General features: G+C 45.3%; 1 protein-coding gene and 1 pseudogene across 4 annotated transcripts in view; one reads left to right on the top strand and one right to left on the bottom strand.

Moving 5' to 3' along the window:
* LOC129703355 (glutamate-rich protein 6-like) overlaps nt 1–25,715 on the top strand; it is a 41,590-nt gene that overhangs the window by 14,247 nt on the left and 1,628 nt on the right. For all 4 annotated transcript variants that reach the window (XM_055645731.1, XM_055645727.1, XM_055645728.1 and 1 more), the window contains 9 exons: nt 1,241–1,318; nt 5,177–5,239; nt 5,849–5,941; nt 7,471–7,631; nt 16,051–16,124; nt 16,986–17,125; nt 19,678–19,763; nt 20,193–20,348; nt 24,115–24,343. In XM_055645731.1, coding sequence (XP_055501706.1) covers nt 1,241–1,318; nt 5,177–5,239; nt 5,849–5,941; nt 7,471–7,631; nt 16,051–16,124; nt 16,986–17,125; nt 19,678–19,763; nt 20,193–20,348; nt 24,115–24,343 — 1,080 coding nt within the window. The remainder of the gene's footprint in view (nt 1–1,240; nt 1,319–5,176; nt 5,240–5,848; nt 5,942–7,470; nt 7,632–16,050; nt 16,125–16,985; nt 17,126–19,677; nt 19,764–20,192; nt 20,349–24,114; nt 24,344–25,715) is intronic.
* Nucleotides 2,019–4,189, bottom strand: LOC129703356 (U5 small nuclear ribonucleoprotein 40 kDa protein-like; annotated as a pseudogene).

The following is a 25,715-nucleotide window of genomic DNA, read 5'->3' as shown; positions in this document are numbered from 1 at the left end:
GTGGCGGCCATTCTCTACCTCATCGGGACTTGTGCGCCCCTGTGGCCGAGGCTGGAGCCGACAGCTCCATTCCTATAGCCGACTTCCGAGGCTGACTTTGCGGGCTGGCATCTCGACTGTTTTGTTACCCTCGGACTCCCCTCTGAGACCGTGACCTCTGTTGGTCCGGAAAAACGGATAATCCAGAAAGATTCTGGAACCAAGGAAAATCAGTGGTGGACTGCAATTCTACAATCTGCAGCAAGTAAACGTGAAGGATGTTCTGTCTGAGAGGATCCTCACACTGGGAGCCTCCATCAGAAAGAGCCGCCAATTTTACAGTTGGTTTGCAATGGACAATTGGAGTATTAACCAACCTCTCCAAACCATCCCACTTCTTTCCCAGAGAAAATTTCTTGTAAATGCTCTTTTTAACATAAGATATGTAAAACATGAGGGTCTCATCCCCAGTTCTGCATGTACTATGTGGGATTAGCGGGGATGTTATACATGTGCAAATAAATTTACATGGAGTATATAGGGCGAAATGGCTGCAATGCTTCGTCCCCCTGCAAGGATGATTATCTGCCCAGATTCGTAGGCCATCCCAATGGAGTTATTGATCACAGACTCCTGCACTTGTCTCACATGATTCGTGTTTTATGGTTTGGCTTAATTTAGTTTAGCTTGGAGATACAGCGTGGAAACAGGGACCTCGGCCCACCGAGTCCGCGCCGACCAAAAATCATCCTTACACTAGTCCTACACACTAGGGACAATTTACAGAGGCCAATTAACCTACAAAACCTGCCCTTCTTTGGGATGTGGGAGGAAACCGGAGCACCCGGAGGAAACCCATGCGGTCGCAGAGATAACGTGCAAACTCCACACAGACGGCAGCTATAGAGTCAATGTCGAGCCAAGGTCTCTAGCTAAGGCAGCAACTCTATCGCTGTGCCACCGTGCTGCCCAGTGGCCAGGTGAGATAACGGTCGAGTTTATTGGCACAATCACATTCTAGAGCAGGAAAGGAAAGTGGGCGAGTAAGTTGTTGATCCCACTTTGGGGGGTTGCCCGTGCACTCGGAACAAATGGACAATGAACTGGGGTTATTATTAATTTACATGCTGACAAAGTCAGAATTTTAATGCTGTCTCCTGATCACCTTTTCAGCCACCTTCCTGAAGCACTGCAAATGCAGATTTTAAATGCAGTGTTTGTTCAAACTCTTAATCATATTATATCCCTTCATTAAATATAGGTCATGGAGATATTGTTACAAAATGTCAAGGAACTTGGTGATGCTGAGAATTATTGGCAATGGGCCAAGAGCAAAGCAGTAAGTACCGTGTCCAATTCAGAATGTCAGCTGCATTGCTCAGCACTACCTCAGCTGAGTACCCAAATAATAGAACAGACAACTAACACCGTTTGTCTGTAAGATTTCTCCTCGTTACCTGTAAAGTCATGGAGTCATGCATTGTGGAAACAGGCCCTTCGGTCCAACTTGCCCACACTGACTAGCACACCCCATCAACATTAGTCCCACCTGCCTGCATTTGTCTCATATCCCTCCAAACCTATCCTATCCATGTACCTATCTGAATGTCTCTTAAACTTTGCAACAGTACCTGGCTCGTCTACGTCCTCCAGCAGCTCGTTCCATTCACCCAGCACCCTTTGTGTTAAAAAGTTACCCCTCAGATTCCTATTAAATCTTTACCCCCTCACCTTAAACCTATGCCCTCTGGTTCTCGATTCCCCTCCTCTCGGCAAGAGACTTTGTGCATCTACTTGGTCTATTCCTCTCATGATTTTGTATACCTATGTAAGATCACCCATCCTCCTCCTTTTCTCCAAGGCTGTAGGAGGGAATTTTGTGTTGTACCTGTACCCTGAATCTGGTGTTAGGAACAGACACAAATTAATACATCAGGTAGAACAATGGTGAGTTTCCCAAACAAGTCAGTTTATTGATGGATTTAACAGTGCGCAAGGTAACACTCAGAAGCCCAAAGTGTTTCAAAGATTCGCAGCACCCACAGCATTTTTTATATTCTCAAGCCACAATGGTCACTCGTGAAATCTACATTTTTGAAATAATTCATCAAAGTACAGGAGTAGCTCCGCAGGTCAGGCGACATCTCTGGAGAACTTATATAGGTGACTTTTTTATGTCGGGACTCTTCCTCAGTAGGGCAAGTAATAGGTGGATACAGATGGGGAGGAGGGGTTTGGCAGATGGGTGGACATGAGGTAGAAAGGGACAACAACAAAAGGCTGAGAGATGAGGCCGAGATGTGAAGCCAGAGAGATGGATAGAGATGGGAGGAGGAAAGGGGGGGGTGAGGTAGGAGGAGAAACGGGTCACGGAGGATGGGGCACAAAAGAGAAGGGGGAAAAAGGCGAGGGGTGCAATTGATTATTTATTTAAAATTGGGGAAATCAGTGGTCATGCCATTGGTTTGTAGATTACCCAAGCAGAATATGAGGTGCTGTCCCTCCAGTTGGTGTGTGGCCTCACTCCGTCAGTGGAGGAGGCCCAGGACACAAAGGTCAGTATGGAAATGGGAAGGGGAATTATAATGGTTAGCAACCTGGAGCTCCAGCAGCCTTGGTGGAGCGAGTGTTTGACATTACGTACTGTATGACAGCTACTTGTAAACCAGCAGCAACCTGTCTTTGGTTGATGAAATGGAGTGTAAAGTCCACGTATTGAGGGGAACCGAATGCTGAGAGTTTGATGCAGGTGCAGATTTGAGAACGTGTAGAAATGGTGCTGTTATAAGGGAACAGGTTCAAGGATGTGACTGGTAGAACAGAAAAAAGGCACATTCATCTGTTAAGTTACAAATCAGATTTACTGGCAAGAGGGAGAACAAAAACAACACATGCCTTGTTATGCTCGGGGTCTATTTTACAGCAGCACACCTCCCTCTCTCTCTCTCTCTGCCTCTGTCCATGGCTCTGTTCATGACTCAGCCCATCGGTGAACCCCTCTCATACATAAACTGACTTATAGCTTACCGGCGCCTGCCTTTATATAGGCAGAAATCAGCTATTGAAATAACCGCCGGTAATTCCTGGCTAATAGCGCCGCTCCCAAATTCAAACAGCACCCAATGGCAGGGGGCTGCATCCCACCATATATGTTCTCGTATAACATTCCACCCCTTGAACAGTCTGGCTATTGTCATCTCCGGCCTGCAGGCATTACCTCATTACATCCGGCCCACAAGCTGTAGTAAAGTCCACGCATTTGTGATGCCAATCCACACATACCATGTTGCAATATTACAGCCAACAAGATTGTCCCAATGGTCAAGGGGCCGCTGTTGTCCACCAGCCTCCAAACATCCCGAAAGGGCACGGTCCTTCTGGAGGATTGCTGTCATGATATTGTTCTCTGACCCTTCAATGCTTTGCCATGGCTTCCTGGATGTGGTCAGTGAGGTTGGTGATGTTCTCTTTTACCCCACTCAGGGGTCAAACCAGTCACCGAGTCTGTATGACAATGTGTGGTATAAATTAACTTGTATAGTTGGATGTCCCAAACCTTAATGTCATCATCAATACCACCAGAGATAATCTGATCGCTTGTGTCATTAAACGTTGCTGCCAGTACTTGGTCCGTATTTTGAAACGTATGGACTTGCAGCCTTCTTCCGAATGTCCCATAGCTTCACTGTTTCGTTGTCGCTTCCTGTACAGACCAACTGTGGTCCCCGTCGGGCTGGATAACATGAATTCACAAAAGATATGTGACCTTTATGTCTCTTGATTCTTTCACCCGTTTCACTGTCCCACACTGCTACAGTGTTGTCTGTTGATGCTGGAAAAAGCATGCTGCCACCCATGTTATAATGCAATTCCATCACTGCTCCACTGTGACCTTTCAATGTAGCATAATTATCGCAGTCGCCATATAAATTCCAAAACAAGACGAGTCGATCAAATCCTGCGGATGACAGTGTTGATTCATTCAGGTGAAATTTACAACTTCTCCCTCATGACCCGTTAAAAGCGTTATAGGAGCTTGAAGCTGCAGCATGGCCAACTGTGGGCTCCCCTGCACTGAGGGCAGCAGCTTGTTGCGAGGGTGCTTGGCCTGCACCAGCGCCATCTCATTTGCTATTTTTACCAAACACTTTCTATTCTATTCGTCAGATCCTGCCGACTACGCCAAAGGATCTGACTAGTAGAACAGAAAAAAGGCACACTTGTCTGTTTAGTTACAAATCAGATTTATTGGCAAGAGAGAGAACAAAAACAATATACGTGTCTTGTTATGTGCGAGGCCCATCTTACAGCAGCACACCTCCCTCTCTCTCTGCCTCCATCCGCAGCGCTGATCGCGACTCAACCCGTTGGTGAACCCACCTCGTACATGAACTAACATGACCTACCAGCGCTTGCCTTTATACAGGCAGAAATCAGCCATTGATATAACCGCCGTTAAGTCCTGACCAATAGTGCTGCTCCCAAATTCAAATTGCACCCAATGACATCAGAGCAAGGCCCCCCCCCCTAGAAACAAGGTGCTACCAGCCGCAGACTGGCGTATAAACCAACACACACAGCGCTACAGACTGGGCGTGCATAGATTTAAAGTGTTTCTAAGTATACTGCTACCAGCCACAGCGCTATGTGCTTTAAACTCAGCGCTGTGGGTCACAGACTGTTTGGCCATCATTCTCATATAAAAATTGCACTTTGCCACGGATGGTGAGAACCATCCAGTTCGCCTGCTACATCCCCCTCCCTGCTCACCCCATCCCATTCCACTCCCAAAGAAAGAAACAGTGTGGTGGATCTGTGGAATTCATTGCTACAGACGGCTGTGGAGGCCCAGTCAATGGAAATTTCTAAGGAGGAGACTTGACAGATTCTTGATTAGTAAGGGTGTCATGGGGACAAGGCAGGAAAATGGTGTTGAGAAGGAAAGATAGATCAGCCGTGAATGAATGGCAGAGTAGACGATGGGTAGAATGGCCTAATTCTGCTCCTAGAACTTATGAACATCAACATAGCCTGGAGACAAAATTAAATTGTTTTGCCTGGTTGCAGAAATGGATGTAGGTTGCTGTTGCCAGCTTGTGCTTCTGTGTCTACCAGGAGATGAGAGCTTGTGTTGCAGATAAATGCAAAATATTTGTGCCCGAGGTTTGAGAAAACTTGCTTTCTATCTTACATCTAGAAGCAGAAAGAAGATTCTGATTTGGTCACTGGGATGCAGATTGGGGTGACCGAAGCAGTGCCGGTAAGTACAAGGTTCTAGGAATTTGCCATAGAACCCAGCTTAAAGTTGGCCTCATCTCAATTATCATCAAGCCTTCTACTAAAGGAAAATCAAAATACTGCATACATTGGAAACCTAAAATAAAGACAGAAATTATTGGAAACGCTCAGCAGGCCAGCCAGCATCTTTAGATAACTATTTTAAGAACTTTAGAACTTAAAAGGTACAGAGTGGTAACATCCCCTCATCCCAGCGAGTCCACGCTGACCAGCGATCAACCCGTAGACTAGCACGATTCTACACAATCTTGATAATTTACAATTTTATAGAAGTCGATTTTGAGAGGAAACTGGAGCACACGGAGAAAACCCGTGCGGTCACAGGGAGAACTTAGAAACTCCCTCAAGACAGCACCCCTAGTCGTGATCGAACCCGTGCCTCTGGCGCTGTAAGGCAGCAACTCTGCCGCTGCGCCACTGTGTCACCACACTTTAGACTTTAGAGATACAGCACAGAAACGGGCCCTTTGGCCCACCAAGCAGCAATCACCGCGTACCCTAACACTATCCCACACATTTGGGACAATGTACAAGAATTTATTGCGATTTATTACTGTAAACTCTTCCGTAGGAATCCATCGGATTGAACCACTGTCAGTTTTGTGGAAAAATTTTAAAGCCCACACCCACACGCAAACAATTGAGCGAAGGATCAGCCAAAGATGTGAGTACAAATGTTATTAAAGTGTTCCCTTTTACCTTTTTTAATTTATTTAAGTTAAAATAATTTATGCTTTGGTCTTGGGATATGGGAGTCTCTGGTAATTTTGCTTTCCCTTTTGTCATTTAACTCTTTTACCGTTTATATACACTCCATTCTCTGTTGTTATTTATTATGGGTTTTACACATTACTGTGTTTACATATCTGCTGTGCTGCTGCATATAAGAATTTCATTGCTCTATTTCAGGACATATGAATAAAACACTCTTGCCTTGTCTCTTTTGAAACTTTACATTTTAGAAATACATCCATCTATACCTGACCCATGTCCTTCCATTCCATGTATTTCCATGTATCTATCTAATGCCTATTGAAGGCCACTATCATATCTGCCTCCACCACCCACCCCTGGCAGTGCATTCAAGTTACCCATCACCCACTGTTTAAAAAACTTGCCCTGAACATCTCCTTTAAACTTCTCCCCTCTCACCTTAAAGCTACGCCCTCTAGTCCATGACATTTTCATTCTAGGGAAAAGATTCTGACTGTCTACCCTTTCTAAACCTCTCATTATGTAAATACTTCAATCGGGTTTTTTAGAGATACAGGGTGCAAACAGGCCCTTTGTCCTGCTGTCCGTGATCTACCAGCGATCCCCCTACACAAGCACTATCTTATACATTAGGGACGATTTACTATCTTTACCGAGGCCAATTAACCTACAAACCTGTACGACCTTGGAGGAAACAGGAGGCCCCGGAGAAAACCCATGCAGTCATGGGGAGAACATACAAACTCAGAACAGACAACACCCATAGTCAGGATCGAACCGGTTCTCTGGCGCTGTGCGGCAGCCAATCTACCATTATGCCACTGTGCCGCTCCATCAGAATAATGTCATAACCTGATATTCAATATACCTATAGTCAATACTCTGACTGATGAAGGCCACAGTGCCGAAAGTCTTTCTGACCACCCTATCTACCTGTGATGAAACCTTCAAGAAAATATGCCATGACCCACAGCATGCGAGATGGAGAAGGAGCATTTGGGAAGGTGCTGACTGCGCACATTACACTCCCACCAGCAGCCTTCTTCATACTCCTCAGGCAGGCCCTGGGGACTATGTCATGCTCTGCCGCCACTGCAGTTTGGGAGTTGACAAAGAGGCCAACATGGAACGGGACTGAACATGGACTGGGACACAGATGAGACGCAAGATGTCTGTGGAGGTAGCATGAGGGTTTGTGTTTGCAAGGCGGTGCATTCCATCTGCCAGTTAGGATGGGCTTTTGTGTGCTGTCGACTCGAGGGCCGGCGGATATCAGCACCATCACAAATGTTCCTTCTCCTTCTTGAGAAGTTACAAACTCCGTACAGACAGCACCTGTAGTCAGGATCGAACCCGGGCCTCTGGAGCTGTAAGGCAGCAGCTCTACCCGCTGCACCAATGTGCCGACCCAATCTCAAGTTGCGTACAAAAAAAAGTAAAGGCTTTGAACCTTTAGTCGTGTGCTTTTTGTGATTCCAGCTCTTTTGCTGCAAAGAGAATGAAGATTTGTTCAAGTACCTCAAAGAAGAGGAAGAACACCTGAACTTGAAAACTCAGTCGGAACCGATTGACATCAAACCTCACCTTCCATTTGGCACTTTGGTGGAAAAGGAAAAGGCCAAGAGGAAATTGGCAATGAGGTAATCTACAGTTTGTGCATGTGATTTGGATATGGCCAACAAAAGTTCACTCAAAAACATGATTGAGAAATGAAGTGACTAGTTTGGGTGCTTGATCCTTATTGATCTTTAGGGATAAATGACATTTAAGAGTGACTATTGTCACTCTCAAATGAAACAAGTTTAAAGAGCAGAAAGTGATTAGACTGGAGTCAGCCAATGTAATTTTTTAGACTTTAGTAATACAGCAGGGAAACAAGTCCTTTGGCCCACCGAGTCCGCACCGACCAGCGATCACCACATACACTAGCACTATCCTACACACTAAGGACAAATTATCTACTCAATAACTAAAAATCTGTAGCCTCCTTTTGCTCTGGTATTTTATTTAATTCACATGTTTAATCAATAATGTTTTATTATTAATGTTTTATGTACCATTCTTAACTGTCACTGTATGTCATGTTGTCACTTGTGGGCGGAGCACCAAGGCAAATTCCTTGTATGTGAATACTTGGCCAATAAACTTATTAATTCATTCACTTATTCAATTTCAATTCTACTGAAGCCAATTAACCTGCAAACCTGTATGTATTTGGCGTGTGGGAGCAAACCGGAGCATCCGGAAAAAAACCCATGCGGTCAAAGGAAGAATGTACAAACTCCATACAGACAGCACCCATAGTCAGGATTGAACCTGGGACCTTGGCACTGTAAGGCAGCAACTCTACCGCTGCACCGCGGTGTCGCTCTTGCTTCACTATTTCATTTAAGACCAAAATGTTTGGGTTAGGAGTCACCTTAAAGTCAGATCTGGGTTGACACCACAATTTCCCCCGCCCAAGGAGGTTGCTGGACCTGCTGCCTTGTAGATCTTTTAAAGGGTCTTTGTACAGAGATCTGTATAATGGATTTTGATTTATAGCGGACCTACCAACCGGCCCCAGCCGCTTCCAGGACAGGCTGCCGAAGCTACCCCCAGCCCTCACAGCATCCTCGCCACTTTTAGGCCGCGTCTGCCGTCACCAATCCTAACCTGCCCACGGGCCAAGACCATTGACTTCACCGATCCTCACCTCTAGTCACCTGGATTCCAGGCCTATATCCAGACCTAGTGTCTGAAGAAGGGTCTCGATCCGAAACGTCACCTACCTATATCTCTTTCTGCTGATTGGTTGGCGCGCAACAAAAGATTTTCACTGTACACTGTACACGTGACAATAAACTAAACTAAACTGAACTGAACTTCAAGATCAACAAGATCAACAAGATACAATTTATTTGTCATTTGGACCCTTTGAGGTCCAAACGAAATGATGTTTCTGCAGCCATACATTACAAACAAATAGACCCAAGACACAACATAATTTACATAAACATCCATCACATCGCTGTGATGGAAGGCCAAAAAAACTTATCTCTCCACTGCACTCCCCCCCCCCCGGATGTCAGAGTCAAAGTCAAAGCCCCCGGCTGGCGATGACGATTGTCCCGCGGCCATTAAAGCCACGCCGGGTGGTGCAAGGTCGCACACCGGGTTCTTGATGTTAGAGCCCCCGGCGTGCGCTCGCAGAGTCCCGCAGCCATTCCAAGCCGCGCGGGGCGGTGCTGTAAGGCCCCGCTCCAGGAGCTCTTCGACCCCGCAACTCGGGCGGGAGAAGTCGCCGTTGCGGGAGCCCTGAAAAGCGGTCTCCCTCCAGGGACCCGCGGGCTCCCGGTGCCGCCGTCCGCCAGACCCGCAGTTGCAGCCTCCGAATCTCCGGAGGTCGGGCCGCAGCAGCGCTCCACCACCGCTCCACCCGCTCTGGACTCGGCCAGCTCCGTGACGGTGAGGTGAGTAGTCGGCACCAGAGCCCCCGGTCTTCCTGTTGGAGGCCGCTCCTCGTTGCAGCCCCAACGACAACGGAGACCCAACAAAGAAAAGGTCGGCTCTCCCGTGCAGGGAGAGATTAAAAGTTTACCCCACCCCCACCCCCCCCACACATATACCCAGAGATGCTGCCTGACCTGCTGAGTTACTTAAGCACTTTGTATCCTTTTGTGTATTAACCTGCATCTACTTGCACAATGATAATCCCTTACTCAGTTATAGTGGACATTTGGCAATAACGGACACCATTCCCCCATTCGGTCCGTTTTAGCGAAGGTTTACTGTCCTTGATTTAAAGGTTAAACGTTGAGAGAGTGTAGAAGGCTGACAGAGGGTGTCCAAGAGGAAGAGAAGTGTTGGAGACCAGAGAAAGGGTTATCAGAGTGATACAAACACTCCTTGCCAAATGAACAACAAAAGCTTTTCACTGTATTTCGGTCACGTGACAATAAACTAATCTGAACTGGGTCCCGACCTGAAACATTCCTTGTTAATTTCTGTCCACAGGCACTGCCTGGCCAGCTGAGTTTTGCCAGCACTTTTTGCTTTGCTGTTCTCCATATGCACTCACTTGTGTTTATATGCTTTATTGCCATATGTCCTGAAAAGGAACAATGAAATTCTTACTTGTGTTTATAGTGTTGATTTACCAGCAGGGGGAGTCAGGAGGTAAAAATACAGGCAGCTACATGTGAACAGCATAGATCTCCCTACAATTATAACAAAGGTTAGGATAGTGGCAACAAGATAAAATGGACCTGATTTGGGTGCAGCAAGTATTTTGGGCATTGTTTTGAAATGCATGGGTAGCTAGTAGTATTTTATTAACACATTTAAAATTCCACAATTGAACGAAAAGGGGCAGCACAGTGGCGCAGCTGGTAGAGCTGCTGCCACAAAGCACCAGAGACCAGGAAACAACCCTGACCTCAGGTGCCTTCTTTGTGTGGAGTTTGCATGTGCTCCCTGTGACCGCGTGGATTTCCTCCGGGTGCTCCAGTTTCCTCCCACATCCCAGAGAAGTTTGTAAACTAACATTGGCAAGTAGAGTAGATGCAAAAGTGCGATAACATAGAGCTAGTATGAACGGGTGATTTTTAGTCGGCATCGATTCGATGGGCTGAAGGGCCTGTTTCCGTGTTTAATCTTTCAATCAAAAAACTGCTCAGAATCAAGCTTTAACAATGAAGCAGGCACCACTGTTTGAGGAATCAAGAGTCAAGTCATAGTCATACAGCGTGGAAACAGGCCTTTCGGCCCAACTTATCCACACTGACCAGTGTGCCCCATCTACACTAGTCCCATCTGCCCGCACATGACCCATAGCGCTCTAAACCTATCCTACCCATGTGCCTGTCCAAAAGTCTCTTAATTGTTATGATAGTACCTGTCTCAACTACCTCCTCCAGCAGCTCATTCTATATACCCACCACCTTTTATGAAAAAAGTTATCCCACGGTTCCTATTAAATCTTCCCCCTCCTCCACCTTAAACCTTTGTCCGATAAACAATATGTCAAAAGTGCTTTATTGTCATATGTCCTGAAAAGGAACATTGAAATTCTTACTTGCAGCAGCACAACAGAATATGTAAACATAGTTCAAGTTAAGGCATTGAATCTTATTTGAAATATTTGAATAATTAGTGACAAATACTATCGTAGATGAAAAATTTACGTTTAGTTTAGTTTTAGTGTCACCGAGGTACAGTGATAAGCTTTTTTGTTACATGTTATCCAGTCAGCGGAAAGACTATACATGATTACAATCAAGGTACAGGTTAAAGTGCAAGATAAAGTCCAGTAAAGTCAGTTTAAAGATAGTCCGAGGGTCTCCAATGAGGTAGATGGTAGCCTCTTTAAAGTTGTATATAAATAAAGTAACATTTCGGTATATTGGGCCCTACGGATTTTGGATTTATTTGCACAAATAAATTGATGGATTTGTGTAGCAAGGAACTGCAGATGCTGGTTTACACCGAGGATAGACACAAAATGCTGGAGTAACTCAGCGGAACAGGCAGCATTTCTGTTTGTAATATACTGAAAGATTATCAAAGGATTTCAAGCATAAGCCAATTCTGAAAAGTTGAGATTTTGTAGTTAGCTAGTGTCTGGCATCTACTGCGGTTTTGTCTGCCAAGATGCTGTTATCTAAGATGGGCTGTTCTGTGGTCTCTTAGGGGAAGTTCATCAAACAACAACTGCTGTCACAAGAGAGTTTAAGTCACAGATAGACACAAAATGCTAGAGTAACTCAGCGGTTCAGGCATCGTCTCTGGGGAGAAGTAATGGGTGACTTTTCGGGTCGAGACCCTTCTTCAGACTGAAGTTAGGGGAGGGGACGGGACAAAGATAGAATGTAGTCGGAGACAGTAAGACTAGTGGGAGAACTGGGAAGGGGAGGGGATAGAGAGGAAAAGCAAGGGCTATCTAATGTTAGAGAAGTCAATGTTCATACCACTGGGGTGTAAACTACCCAAGCAAATTATGAGGTATTGTTTCTCCAATTTGCGTTGGGCCTCATTCTGACAATGGAGGAGGCCCAGGACTGAAAGGTCAGATTGGGAATGGGAGGGGGAGTTGAAGTGCTCAGCCATCAGGAGATCAGGTAGGTTAAGATGGACTGAGTGGATGTGTTCAGTGAAATGATCACCGAACCTGCGCATCATCGCCAAAGTAGAAAAGTTGACATCTGAAACAGTGGACAGAGTAGATGAGGTTGGAAGAGGCGCAAGTGAACCTCTGCCTCACCTGGAAAGACTGTTTGGGTCCTTGGATGGAGTCGAAGAGGGAGGTAAAGGGGCAGGTGTTGCATCTCCTGCGGTTGTGTTGCTGGATGCAGTCGAGGGGGGAGGTGTCCCTGTCCCCACCCATTCATTTTCTCCAGAGATGCTGCCTGACCCGGTGAGTTACTCCAGCATTCTATGTCTACCTTCGATTTAAACCAGCATCTGCAGTTATTTCCTACACAGTTTGTCACTCCATGATCTTGCTGGGAACCCATAGAACTAACCCACCCGAACAAAGGTGTATCTTAAAACTTTACCCCCTACTTTTTGTCCCTTATCCATTAATGGTTCATTGGTTCAATTACGCTTTTATTGCCACATGTGCGAAGTGCAAAGGCACAGCAAAATTATTTTCTTACAGTCCAGTACAGTATTGCCATAATCCCCGATTAGCAAATTGTACAGAAATGGTCTGCTGTTTTTGTTTTTATATTTGTCATGTGTACTGGGGTACAGTGAAAAGTTTTGTTTTGTATGCTATCCAATCAAATCAGATAAACGATATTACTAAAAGTCTGATCTTGACCACTTCCTGTTATTCTCTATATTGATTTTAGAAAAAACGCTGCCACTTACGGCTTGTGATATTTTTTGCCATCTTACTCAGAGTCTTCCTCTGCTGTGCAGGACGAGAGGATTTTTCCCATCGATGAAAAATAAAAGAGTTATTATTGTTTAAAGAATGGTGAGATTCTCTCTCCTGAAGGCCACGCCCCTTCCTGAGGGACTATAAAACCCTCAGTCAGTCTCTGCAAGATGGGGGAGCGAGAGGGTCACATCTCTCAGTCTGAGCTGTGAATAACACTGAACACATGTCTACCAAACTGAGTGTGGTTTTACTGACCTTAATGTGGTTTGACAATGAAAATGTTATTGGTTTGAAATAAAGCACAGCAAATGGTTGGTGGTGGTTAGTTTCAAATAAAGCACAGCAAATGATTGGTGGTGGTTGGTTTGAAATAAAGCACAGGATTAAAAGTCTAAACTTGATAACTTCCTGTTTGCACTGTATATTGATTTTAGATAAAACGCTACCACTTACGGCTGTGATTTTTGGCCATGTTAGTCCCCCTCCGCTCATCAGGTGCAGAGTATTCTTCCCATCAATGAAAAATAAAAGTGTATTAGTGTTTAAAAAATGTTGAGAATCTCTCTCCTGTCAATCACGCCATGAAGGCCACTCCCCTTCTGGTGGGAGGGGGGAGGGATTATAAAACCTGGAAGTGTGGGTGTGGCTCTGTCTCTGCAAGATGGGGGAGGGAGAGGTCACGACTCTATCTGAGCTGTGAATCAACTGAACACATTGAATGTCTACTGAACTGTGACTGTGGTGTTTATGTGGTGTTTTGTGTGGTTTTATGGGGGGTTTTATGGTGGTCTCACCCTGCTTAACATGGTATGAAACTGCATTTGAATGTGGTGGCCTTGCAACCTGCATGAAATGGTATGAAACTGCACTTGAATTTGGTGGCCTTGCACCCTGCTTGAAATGGCATGAAACTGCACTTGAAATTGATGGCCTGCACCCTACATGAAGTGGTAAGAAACTGCACTTGAATTTGGTGGCCTTGCACCCTGCTTGAAATGGAATTTCAAGGAATAGCCGTGAGTGAGCTGCCAGCCCATCAGGCTTGAGTGACTGAGCTGCTACCCCAAGAATTTATTAACCCCATGAAACCAGCCCTCTGGAAACCAGTCCCTTCAGCCCGCAATACCCATACTAGCGCTTCAGAAAGCCCACCCCACCGGCCACCAATATTGGAATTGGTGGAGAGGTGGAATATTGAGTTGGGGACCTGCCCTCCCGTGTGAACATTGGGCCCTACAGGTCCCACTTAGTCTAGTACCATATATAAATGCAATCCAGTCAAACTTAAGTACAAGAGGTAGAGCAAAAAGGGAGATACAGAGTGCAGAATATAGTTCTCAGCATTATAACACATCAGTTCCACAGACGAAGTCCAATGTCCACAATGGGATACAGGTGAAATGGGCAGTGTCCCAGCTTGTGGAAAGACCGTTCAGAAGCTGATAACAAAAGGGAAGAAGCTGTTTCTGAATCTTCTGGTGCGCGTTTTCAAGCTTCTGTACCTTTTGCCCAAAGGGAGCGGGGCTCAGTAGAAATAACTGGAGTGGGACATATCTTTGACCATGTTGGCTGCTTTTCCAAGGCAGCGTGAAGTGTAGATGGAGTCATTATTGGGGACTCTGGTCTGTGTGATGGACTGGGCTTCATCAAAATAATATTCCTGCAGGCTTCAACAGGACAGCTTGACACTTACAACATTTTGGGTTTGGCAATCAAGAGGGAGGAATGTGTGACCCCTGGCTAAGGAGTCTACAATCAGGGGACGTGGTTTCAGAGGAAGTGCGGGCTGCTGTGGACTCCGGCAAGGAGATCTGCAGAAGACGCTGAATCTTTGAAAATCCTCTACATTCGAGAGCTGAGGAGGCTCTGTCATTATGTCCATTCCAAGCATAAAACGATAGATTTCTGGATGTTAAAGTATTGAAGTGATAGAAGATAGAACAGAACAGCACAAAAACAGGCTCTCCGCCCAAAATGTCCAGGCCAAATTAAACTAATCTCCACTTACCTGCATGTGATCCATATCTCTGCATATCCATGTGCCTATCTAAAAGCCTTTTAAATGCCACTGCTGTACCTGTGTTCACCACCACCCCTGACAATGCATTCCAAACACACTCTGTGTAAAAAAAACTTGCCCTGTACATCTCCTTTAAATGTTGCCCTCTGTGTAAAAAAAAACTTGCCCCGCACATCCCCTTTTAATGTTGCCCCTCATACCTTAAAGCTACAGCATGGAAACGGCCACTTTAACCTAAACCATCAAGGCTCTTCAATCAATCAATCAATCAATCAATATTTATTACATGTCATTTGAACCTCATTGAGGCTCAAACGAAACTGCGTTTCCACAGCCATACAAACCAAGACAATATCATACAGACATGCACACAATTCAATTTACAAAAACATCCATCACAGTGAACCCACTGTGATGGAAGGCAAAGTCTTTTCTCTCCCCTGTTTTCCATTTCTCTCCCGATGTCCAAGCCCCAGGCGGGCGATGATAAGTCCCACGGCCACTTTAGGCCACGTGGGGCGATGTAGGGCCCCGCTCCGGGTCGTTCAAACCCCGTGACTCGGGCTAGAGAAGACGCGTTGCGGGAGCTCCGGAAAGCGGTCTCTCCACCCGGACCCACGAGCTCCCGATGTCCCGTCAGTCCACAGGACCTGCGGCTGCAGCTGGAACCTCTGGGCTACGTGGTCGAGCCGCAGCAGCGAGTCACCACCGCTCCCCACGCTCCGATACCGGCCAGCCCCACGATGGTAAGTCCGCAGCTCCGCAGGCTCCGTGACTGGAGCCCCCAGGTCGTTCAGGCTGGAGGCCGCTCCACGGTGCTAGACCCCAACGACAACGGAGACCCGACAAGGAAAAGGTCGGGTCTCACGTACATGGAAGAGATTTAAAAAAAGTTTCCCCCTTTCCCCCCCGTCCCCCACATATACACAGTTAAAAACACTATTAAAAAACACAAACAACTACATTTAACTAGACAAAAAAAAAAAGACAGACAGGCTGTAGGGGCCGCTGCAACAGTGAGTCGCGCCGCCCAATATTGAATATTCAGTATAAAATTTACATGCTGGGAAAACATTTCTGACTGTCTACCATATCTATGCCGCTCATAATTCTATGTTTGAAAGACTCATTTCACTTGTCGTAACCTTAGCCCGTAATATATTGTTTTGAGGTTACATCACAAGACAGTGGAAAAATATGTCAGCAAGAATCCAGAGAGAGAACCAGCACGCAGGTACCACTCTGGTAAGTAGTCTTATTGTGGTTCAGATTTTAATGTAGTTTAAATGTTTTATGTAGTTTTTACTTTCATGTCTCCATTGACCTGATATAAGCTTGTATATTATTTATTCTCGTTCATTCATATTTGTGGGTATGGCAGGCAAGGCCAAACTTATTATCCATCCCTTATTGAATCTGAATCTTATTGCCACCGATGAGGTGATGGTAGCACATCATCTTGAGGCATTTTATGTGTCTATCTAAACGCCTCTTAAAAGCACCTATTGCTCTTGATCCAGCACCACCCCTGGCAGTGCGTTCCAGGCACCCACCATTCTCTGTGTAAAAAGAAATGCCTCGCACATCTCCTTTAAACTTTCCCCTGGGATAAAGGATCTGACCGTCCACCCTATTTATTCCTCTTATAATCGTATATACTTCTATCAGGTCTGCCCTCGTGCTCTCTAACTCTGGAGAAAGCAATCCGTTTGTCCGACCTCTCCTTATAGCCGTTTCCATCTAGTCTAGGCAGCATCTGGGTGAACCTTTTCTGCACCCTCTCAAAAGCCTCCACTCCCTTCCTTTAGTTCGGTCACCAGAACTGCACATAATAATCCAAATGCAGCTTAAAATCTTTCTTTGACTACCTGACTCTAATACTCAAAGCCCCAACTGATGACGGCAAGCATCCCAGCCACCTCCTCTACCACTCGATCTACTTGTGTTGAATCTACTTTCAGAGAACTATGGAGCTGTCTTAAAATGTCTCAATTCTACCAGCTGCACCACTGTGTCACCCACTGGATGTCTGTTGAAAAGATGGTGTGTCTTTAAAAGTTGAACTTATTTTTTTTATTTCTCACCCTCTCCATCTCCTTAAATCAGGGTCGAGAAAAATTACTACAATTGCTTTCCAGTTGTCAACTTCAACAGATGTTCAACCACAACTAAAAACAACAGAGGAAGAAGATGAGTGGGATGACATTTTCACAGAAGTAGTGGATGATACATTCAGTTGGCATAAGGTATGCATAGTTTCGTTCTTGTACTTAAGTGTTATTGTGCCTATGTATGGTAAGATTTTTACTGAACCTGATGCAAAAGAAGAATTTCACTTTATCTGGGTATTAGTGACAATAAAATACTGTTGAACCATTAGATAGACACAGAGTGCTGGAGTAAATTAGCCAGTCAGGCAGCATAGCTGGAGAAAACAGATAGGTGACGTTCCGAGGTTGGTACCCTTCTTCAGTTTGAAGGGTCCCAATCCAAAACGTGAGTCTGAACAAGGGACCCGACCCGAAACGTCAGATGCTGCCTGACCGGCTGTTATTCCAGCACTTTGTGTCCATCTTCGGTATAAACCAGTATCGGCAGTTCCTTTCTACACACCATTGAACCATCGTTTTCTCAACTGCAGTAGATTCATGTTTCTTGAAACTAAGGGGTGACTGTCGCATGAAGTTGCATGAAAGGTATAACAACGTAATCTGGTGTATGCCTTTATCCCACTGCTCTTTGTTGGAATTACAACTGCCTTGCTTAGAGGCACCTGCAAGATATCACTGTAATGTATTTATGGAGAGGTTTACATATGATAAAGGATTCAATAATGCTAATACCAGTGCATTTCTAAAGCCTGAAAAGACAGGGAGAACTCCGGGCGGCACAGCGGTAGAGTTGCTACCTTACAGCACCAGAGACCAGGGTTTGATTGCGAATATGTGTGCTGTCTATGCGGAGCTTGTATGTTCTTTCTGTGATGCATGTGTTTTCTCCGAGTGCTCCGGTTTCCTCCCACATTCCAAAGACTTGCTGGTGTGTAGGTTAATTGGCTTCTGTAAATTGTCCCTCGAGTGTGGGATAGAACTAGTGTACGGGTGATTGCTGGTCGGCATGGACGTGATGGGCCAAAGGGCCTGGTTCCATGCTGTATCCCTAAACTAAACTAAACTAAATGGAAAAAGGTTTGCAAGTTTTTTGCAATATGGTTCATATGGCGGCAGATGAGATTAGTTTATCTTGGCATTATGTTTGCGACAGAACCTTAAATGAACATGTGGGACATTAGGAAATGCATCGAAAGCTATGGGATGTAGAAAGAGTATGGTATACTAAGATAGATTACCATTCTTTGTTTTGAATTTATCAACCTTGAGGAGCTGAACAATCTACTCCTTCATCTATTTTCTGTTTTAGAATTTCACAGCATGGAAACCGACTCTTTGGTCTGACTCATTGATGCAAACAAGATGCCTGGATTCCCCAGTGCCATTTACCTGTTTGGTCCACATAACTTAAGCCTTCCCTGTCCATGAACCTGTCCAAATATCTTTTAAATGTTGTGATTGCACATAATTCTACCACCTGGTTTGGCAGCTTGTTTAATATACCCAGCACTCTTTGTGAAGAAAACCTTGCTCTTCGGACTCCCTTTAAATTTTTCCTGGTCGGCATGGTGGCGCAGCGGTAGAGATGCTGCCTTACAGCGCCAGGGACTCGGGTTCGATCCTGACTACGGGCGCTGTCTGTACGTTCTCCCTGTGACCGCGTGAGTTTTCTCTGTATTCCCCGGTTTCCTCTCACACTCCAAAGGTGTGCAGGAGAACTCAGGAAAAACCCAGGCGGACACAGGGAGAATGTACAAACTCCATACAGACAGCACCCGTACTCAGGATCAAATCTGGGTCTCTGGCGCTGTAAGGCAGCGACTCTACCGCTGTGGCACCGTGCCATAGGGCATTTAACAAGAGTCTTGCACACGATGTTTAATAACTACTTCACAGTTCAGTAAATCCGCAATGCAAAGGATGGCCAGTTTGCCAATGACTAGTTACTTAGCAGGATTCTTCCATCACTAGGTTCAGTAATCTGGAGTTGATTTCTTTGTTTGGAGAGATCACATTAAAACCATGTTCCACCAAATATGATGTTAGAAATGCAACAAGAATTTTCTTTCACCTCCGGCAGCCCCCCTACCACCCCCTTGCTTCTTAGCACCCCCCTAGTTAATCCCCTTGGGGCACGGTAAAGCCATGGGAACCACTGATCTAAACTGCAAAACACGGAGAGTGCTGGAGGAACTCAACGGGTCAGGCATCATCTGTGGAAGGGATGGACAGTCAAAGTTTCGGCTCAGAACAATTCTTCAGACTTTGTATATTGTTCACCACAGGAGGCACAGTAGAACAGCACCGCACAAGAACAGGCCTTTTGGTCTACAACAGGCAGATTGGTCATAAATTGTGGAAATAAGGAACTGCAGATGCTGATTAATACACAAAAGGACACAAAGTGCTGGAGTAAATCAGCAGGTTAGGTAGCATCTCTGGAGAACATGAATAATGACCCTTCTTCAGATTCTCCAACTTTGGAAAATGTCAGACTAAGTCTGAGTTAGGGTCTCAACCTGAGAGGCCACCTATCCAAAGATGCTGCCTGGCCTGCTGAGTTACTCCAGCACTTTGTGTCCTTCTATGGTCAAAATCGCTTTGATTCCCTTAAATTCAATGTTGGATTGGGATAAAAATATTGACTGTTAGCGTTATCACTGTTTCATTGTTTAATCTTCCCAAAGGATCTTCCGCTCTCATTCCTGGTGAAGAACTACAAGAACGGGAATACGTTTCTAACGACCTTCGCAGATGGAACAGCGCAGATATTGTATCCTTTTTGCTTGATTGATTGAAAGATGGGAACAGGCCCTTCAGCCCACCGAGTTAACACCGACTAGCGATCCCCGTACACTAATACTATCTTACACATTAAGAACAATTTACAATTTTTGACCAAAGCCAATTAACCAACAAATCTGTACGTCTTTGGAGTGTGAGATGAAACGGGAGCACCTGGAGATAACCCACACAGTCACCGGGAGAACTTATACACTCCGTACAGACAGCACCCATGGTCAGGATCGAAACCCGGGTCTCTGGCGCTTTAAGACATCAACTCTACTGCTGCGCCACTGCGCCGCCCCTATGGGATAACTAGTTCAATGTTATCCCACTTGAAATTTCATTAAAAGTGTACACAAAGGGTTCCTCGATGTGATGCATTTGAACTTACCACGCTTCCTTAACACCTTCTTCGTTATCCTTCGGGAAACCTGGCGATCATGATTTTTATTGACAAGGAAAAGAAAGTTACCTGCATTGTGCAGGAAGACAAAGATACCGAACCAGCTATCCGTGCCATCTTCACCTCATATGGAAGATGTACATGCTATCATCCCAATGGCGTGGTCTGGTAGGTCACTTATCCTTCGGAATTTTTCTTCTTTATTTCCTTCAAAAATAAAATACCCGGCACCTTTGCCACTCATGTGGCCCCGTGGAGTGATATCCCTTCCCTTGTTTGAGGGGCGTCCCCACACACCCTGCTTCCCAATGTCCAGCAGCGGTAGGACCCTAGACTGTGGTCCTCTCCCTCAGAGCCTTGATGTTGGCTGCCCCAAGCTTTGCTCAGCACCACTGCAGTGTGGTGGCCAGTCCCCTGACGGACAGCTCGAGCTGAGGTCAACATGTTTCGGGCAGACCCGTCTTTCCCGAGTTAATGTTTGATGTCCGGGGCGTCCGTAAATCAGTCCTCATGAACAACCCGCAAGTTCTGCTCCTTTTAAAAATGGGCACAATCTACGACCAGATCTACCCTAGATCACCGAGCATTTAAGGTGAGGGGGGATCGATTTAATAGGAACCCGAGAGGTAACTTATTTAGTCAACCTGTGGGTAGGAACAAACATAGAAACTGTGCAGGGTCCTCGGCCCTCGAGCCTCAGAGATCATCCCTTGTATCCCGTTGGCTGCCCCAAGCTTCAGTGCTCAGCACAGGGCCACATCTAATCCCTCTTAAATATAGCCAATGAACTGGCCTCAACAGTGTGGCAACGGGCCAGAGGCAACACTCTCTGTGTGACGGTTCTCCTCATCTCGGTGCTAAAGGAGGTCTTATCCTTAAGCATGACTTTCGGGGGCTAGCCTGTCCAACCCCTTAAGAATTTTGTAAGTTTCTATAAGATCCCCTCTCAATCTCCTAAATTCTAGAGAGTATAAAACCAAGTCTATCCAGTCTTTCTTCAAAGACAGTCCTGACATCCCAGAATCACTGGTGAACCTTCTCTGTCCGTCTATGGCCGAATGTGTTGGAGACCAAAATTGCACGCAATACTCCAGGTGTGGTCTCACCAAGACCCTGTACAACTGCAGTCCGCTCCTATAAATCCTCTTGCTATGAAAGCCAACATACCATTCGCTTTCTTTACTGCCTGCTGCAATGCCTAACTGGTGTACCATGCACCCAGTCTCGCTGCATCTCCCCCTTTCCCAATCGGCCACCGTTTAGATAAAATGCTTTCCCGTTTTTGCACCAAAATGGATAACCTACATTTATCCCATTAAAGCATCTGCCAAACATTTAGATCACCGCCTAGCAAGTCACCTGCAGTCTCCTACATCCTCCTCACACCTAACACTGCCCCCCAGCTTAGTGTCATCCGCAAACTTGGAGATATTGCCTTCAATCCCTCATCCAGATCATTAATATATATTGTAAATAGCTGGGGTCCCAGTACTGAGCCTTGCGGTACCCCACTAGTCACTGCCTGCCATTGTGAAAAGGACCCGTTTAGTCACTCTTGCTTCCTCTTGGCCAGCCAGTTTTCTATCCATGGACTGAACCCCCACAAGAATCTCTTATGTGGGACCTTGTCGAAAGCCTTCTGGAAGTCCAGATACACCACATCCACTGGTTCTCCCCTATCCACGCTACTAGTTACATCCTCGAAAAATTCTATAAGATTCGTCAGACATGATTTACCTTTCGTAAATCCATGCTGACTTTGTCCAATGATTTCACCACTTTCCAAATGTGCTGTGACTCTAGCAGTTTTCCCCACTACCGATGTTAGGCTAACTGGTCTGTAATTCCCCGTTTTCTCTCTCCCTCCCTTCTTAAAAAGTGGGGTTACGTTTGCTACCCGCCAATCCTCTGGAACTACTCCAGAATCTAACCTGTTTTTGAAAGAGTATTACTATGTTTTAACATCGTCTTCTTCTAAAACATTTAAGAGACAGTTAATTACGCCTCCCTTCTTAAAAAGTGGGGTTACGTTTGGTACATCTGGGCATCCACTATTTGGCTACTTCCTTAAGTGGGGAATCTGGAAATCCATTCAATTTACCAACACCACTTCCCGACTAACCTGGATTTCACTCAATTCCTCCACCTCCTTTGACCGGCTGTCCCCTACTATTTCCGGCAGATCATTTATGTCTTCCTTAGTGAAGACGGAACCAAAGTAGTGGTCCGCCATATCCTGGTTCCCCATGATCAACTCACCTGTTTCTGACTGCAAGGGACCTACATTTGTTTTAACTAATCTCTTTCTTTTCACATATCTATAAAAACTTTTGCAGTCAGTTTTTATGTTCCCTGCCAGTTTTCATTCATAATCCATTTTTCCTTTCCTAATTAAGCCCTTCGTCCTCCTCTGCTGGTCTCTGAATTTCTCCCAGTCCTCCGGTATGCTGCTTTTTCTGGCTAGTTTGTACGCATCATCCTTTGCAACTCTCTCCTCCAAGATGCTGGAGGAGAGAGTTGAGGCAGGTACTATAACATTTAAGAGACAGTTTTACAGGTACATGGAAAAGAAAGGTTTAGTGGGTTATGGGCCAAGTGTGGGCAAGTGGGACTAGTGTAGTAGGTAGGCATGGACGAGGGCCTGTTTCCACACAGTATGACTATCTAACACCAACACCAACCGGATAAGAAAGATTGCAGCAAATAAGGCAGGCAGGTTTGTAGGTTAATTGGCCTTTGTAATTTTCCATAGTGTATAAGGAGTGGATGCGAAAGAGGGATGAGTAGGATCGTTTAGTTTAGAGATACAGCATGAAAACAGGCCCTTTGGCCCACTGAGTTCACACCAAGCATTGATCACCCGTTCATACTAGAGGGTGGCACGGTGGTGCAACTGGTAGAGCTGCTGCCCCACAGTCAGAGATCCAGGTTCGATCTCAACCTCAGGGGCTGTCTGTGCGTTCTCACTGTGACCGCATCAGTTTCCCCCGGGTGCTCCTGTTTTCTCCCGCATCCCAAAGACATGTTGGTTTGTAGGTTAATTGGCCCTTGGTAAATTGCCCCTCATGTATTGGAAGTGAATACGAAAGTGGGATAAATTAGAACTAGTGTGAATGGGTATTGATGGTTGGTGTGGATTCGGTGGGCCGAAGGCACTGTTTCCAAGCTGTATCTCTAAACAAAATTAGTTATGTTATCCCACATTTGCATCCAATCCTTTACGCTGTATAACTCTAAAATATTTACATATAACTTCAACCTTGGACACATGACTGTCCAGTTTCTTGAATTTGGGACGTGTTCAATTTAGATGTGTCAGGATGTATGATTTTATTTTGTCTGTGATCTGGTCTAGCATCTCATCTTGGTTTGGGAACAGCTCTGCCCAAGATCACAAGAAATTGCAGAGTTGTCAATGTAGCCCAATCCAGACTTCACATCATTGACCATCTACATTTCATGCTGTGCAGAAAAACAGCCAACATAATCTTGTCCCACCTCGGTCGTTCCTCATTCTCCCCACTCCCATCTGGCAAAAGATACATAAGCTTGAACGCGCACTGCCATACTCGGAACGACTTCTTCTCCTGTTTTCTGAACGGTAAGCGAGGGTACTGTCCTGATTCTCCAACATACCTTATTGCGGACATTATCTCTGGAACTGTTACGCTATAACGCTGAGAACAATATTCTGTACTCTGGCATATTTCTCTTCGCTCCATCCTTTGTACATGTGTGTTGCTTGATTGTATTCACGTATAGTATTATCTGAATTGATTGAATAGCACAGATATAACAACAACTTTTCACTGTACCTCGGTATATGTGACAATAATGAACCTAAACCTAAGGAAGTCTGTACAATAAATATAAGATTACCATTGCATGTGTGCCTCTCTGTGTCAGTCCTTGCCGGCTCTTGTCTTACGCACAGGGTAAACACTAACGGTTTCGGAGGGCATTTTGCGGATGAACAAGGGACTCGACTGAGGCGATGGTTCTGGCAAGACCGCTCATCACCACTGGTCTTCGCCCCCTTGAAACCAATTTTCATCTCACTGAACGAAAACATTGGCGTCAGGATCATAGAGCAACAGCGAATCTTTCTTACCTTTTTGGCAATGGGAAAGCAGGCAAAATTCAACCTGGGATCGATTCTGAAGGTAAAATATTCACATTCGTTCTTTCCCATCTTCATCATGTGCGGGTTCAATAGCTTTGTGATTATGTGGCTGGATAATCCGAGAAGTCTGGGCTGATGAGTTTAGTTGAGTTTATTATTGTCCTGTGTACTTACTGAGGTGCAGTCAACTATAGATGATTCCAATCAAATGATTACAATTGATTCAGCCCAACTTGCCCACACCGGCCTGCTACACGTGTCCCACCTGCCTGCATTTGGCCCATATCCCTCCAAACCTGTCCTCAGAATAAGGGGTAGGCCATTTAGAACGGAGATGAGGAAAAACTTTTTCACACAGAGGGTTGTGCGTCTGTGGAATTCTCTGCCTCAGAAGGCAGCGTAGGCCAATTCTCTGGATGCTTTCAACAGAGCGTTAGATAGAGCTCTTAAATATAGCGGAGTTAAGAGGTATGGCGAGAAGGCAGGAACAGGGTACTGATTGTGGATGATCAGCCATGATCATATTGAATGGCGGTGCTGGCTCGAAGGGCCGAATGGCCTACTCCTGCACCTATTGTCTATAATCATGATGATGGAGAGACATTAGTTCAAATCGACCAGAGATCTGTGGAATTTAAATTCAGTTAATTAAATAGATCTGGAATCAATAAATTGTATTGGCAATTATATCCATGAAACAACAGTAAAACACATGAATCCAGCCATGCCAAACTAGCACAGTTTCTGAAGTATCAAGTCAAGTAACAAATCGAGTTTACTGTATATAAAGAATTACGGTGAGGTGCAGTCTGAAGAAGAGTCTCGACTGAAACATCACCCATTCCTTCTCTTCAAAGATGCTGCCTGTAACGCTGTTACCCCAGCATTTTGTGTCTATCTGGACATTTCTAAAGGAAGGATGCTATTAAGCGGAAAAAAAGTGCAGAGAAGATTTACGAGAATATTGCCAGATTTACGAGAATAAGGGCCTGAGCTAGAGGGAACGGTTGGGCAGGCTAGGACTTTATTCTTTGGAATGCAGGAGGCTGTGGAGTGATCTTATAGAAGAAGTATATAAAATCATGAGGGAAATACATAGGGCGAATGTTGAGTCTTTTCCCCAGGGTAGGGGAATCAAGAACCAGAGGACATAGGTTTAAGGTTCGAGGGGAAGAGATATAATAGGAATCTGAGGTGAAACCTTTTCATCCAGAGGGCTGGTGGATGTATGGAACAAGGTGCCAGAGGAGGTAGTTGATGTAGGTGCTATAACAGCATTTAAAACACATTTGGACAGGTACATGGATAGGATAGTTTAGAGGGATGTGGGCCAAACACTGCCAAATGAGACTGGCACAAATGGGGCACTTTGTTGATGTAGACAAGATGGGCCATAGGACCTGTTTCCGTGC

This window comes from Leucoraja erinacea, chromosome 14 (genome assembly GCF_028641065.1).
Source record: "Leucoraja erinacea ecotype New England chromosome 14, Leri_hhj_1, whole genome shotgun sequence".
Taxonomy (NCBI): domain Eukaryota; kingdom Metazoa; phylum Chordata; class Chondrichthyes; order Rajiformes; family Rajidae; genus Leucoraja; species Leucoraja erinaceus.
Note: the sequence above shows the minus strand (reverse complement) of the source record. Positions and strands in the feature narration are given on the sequence as shown.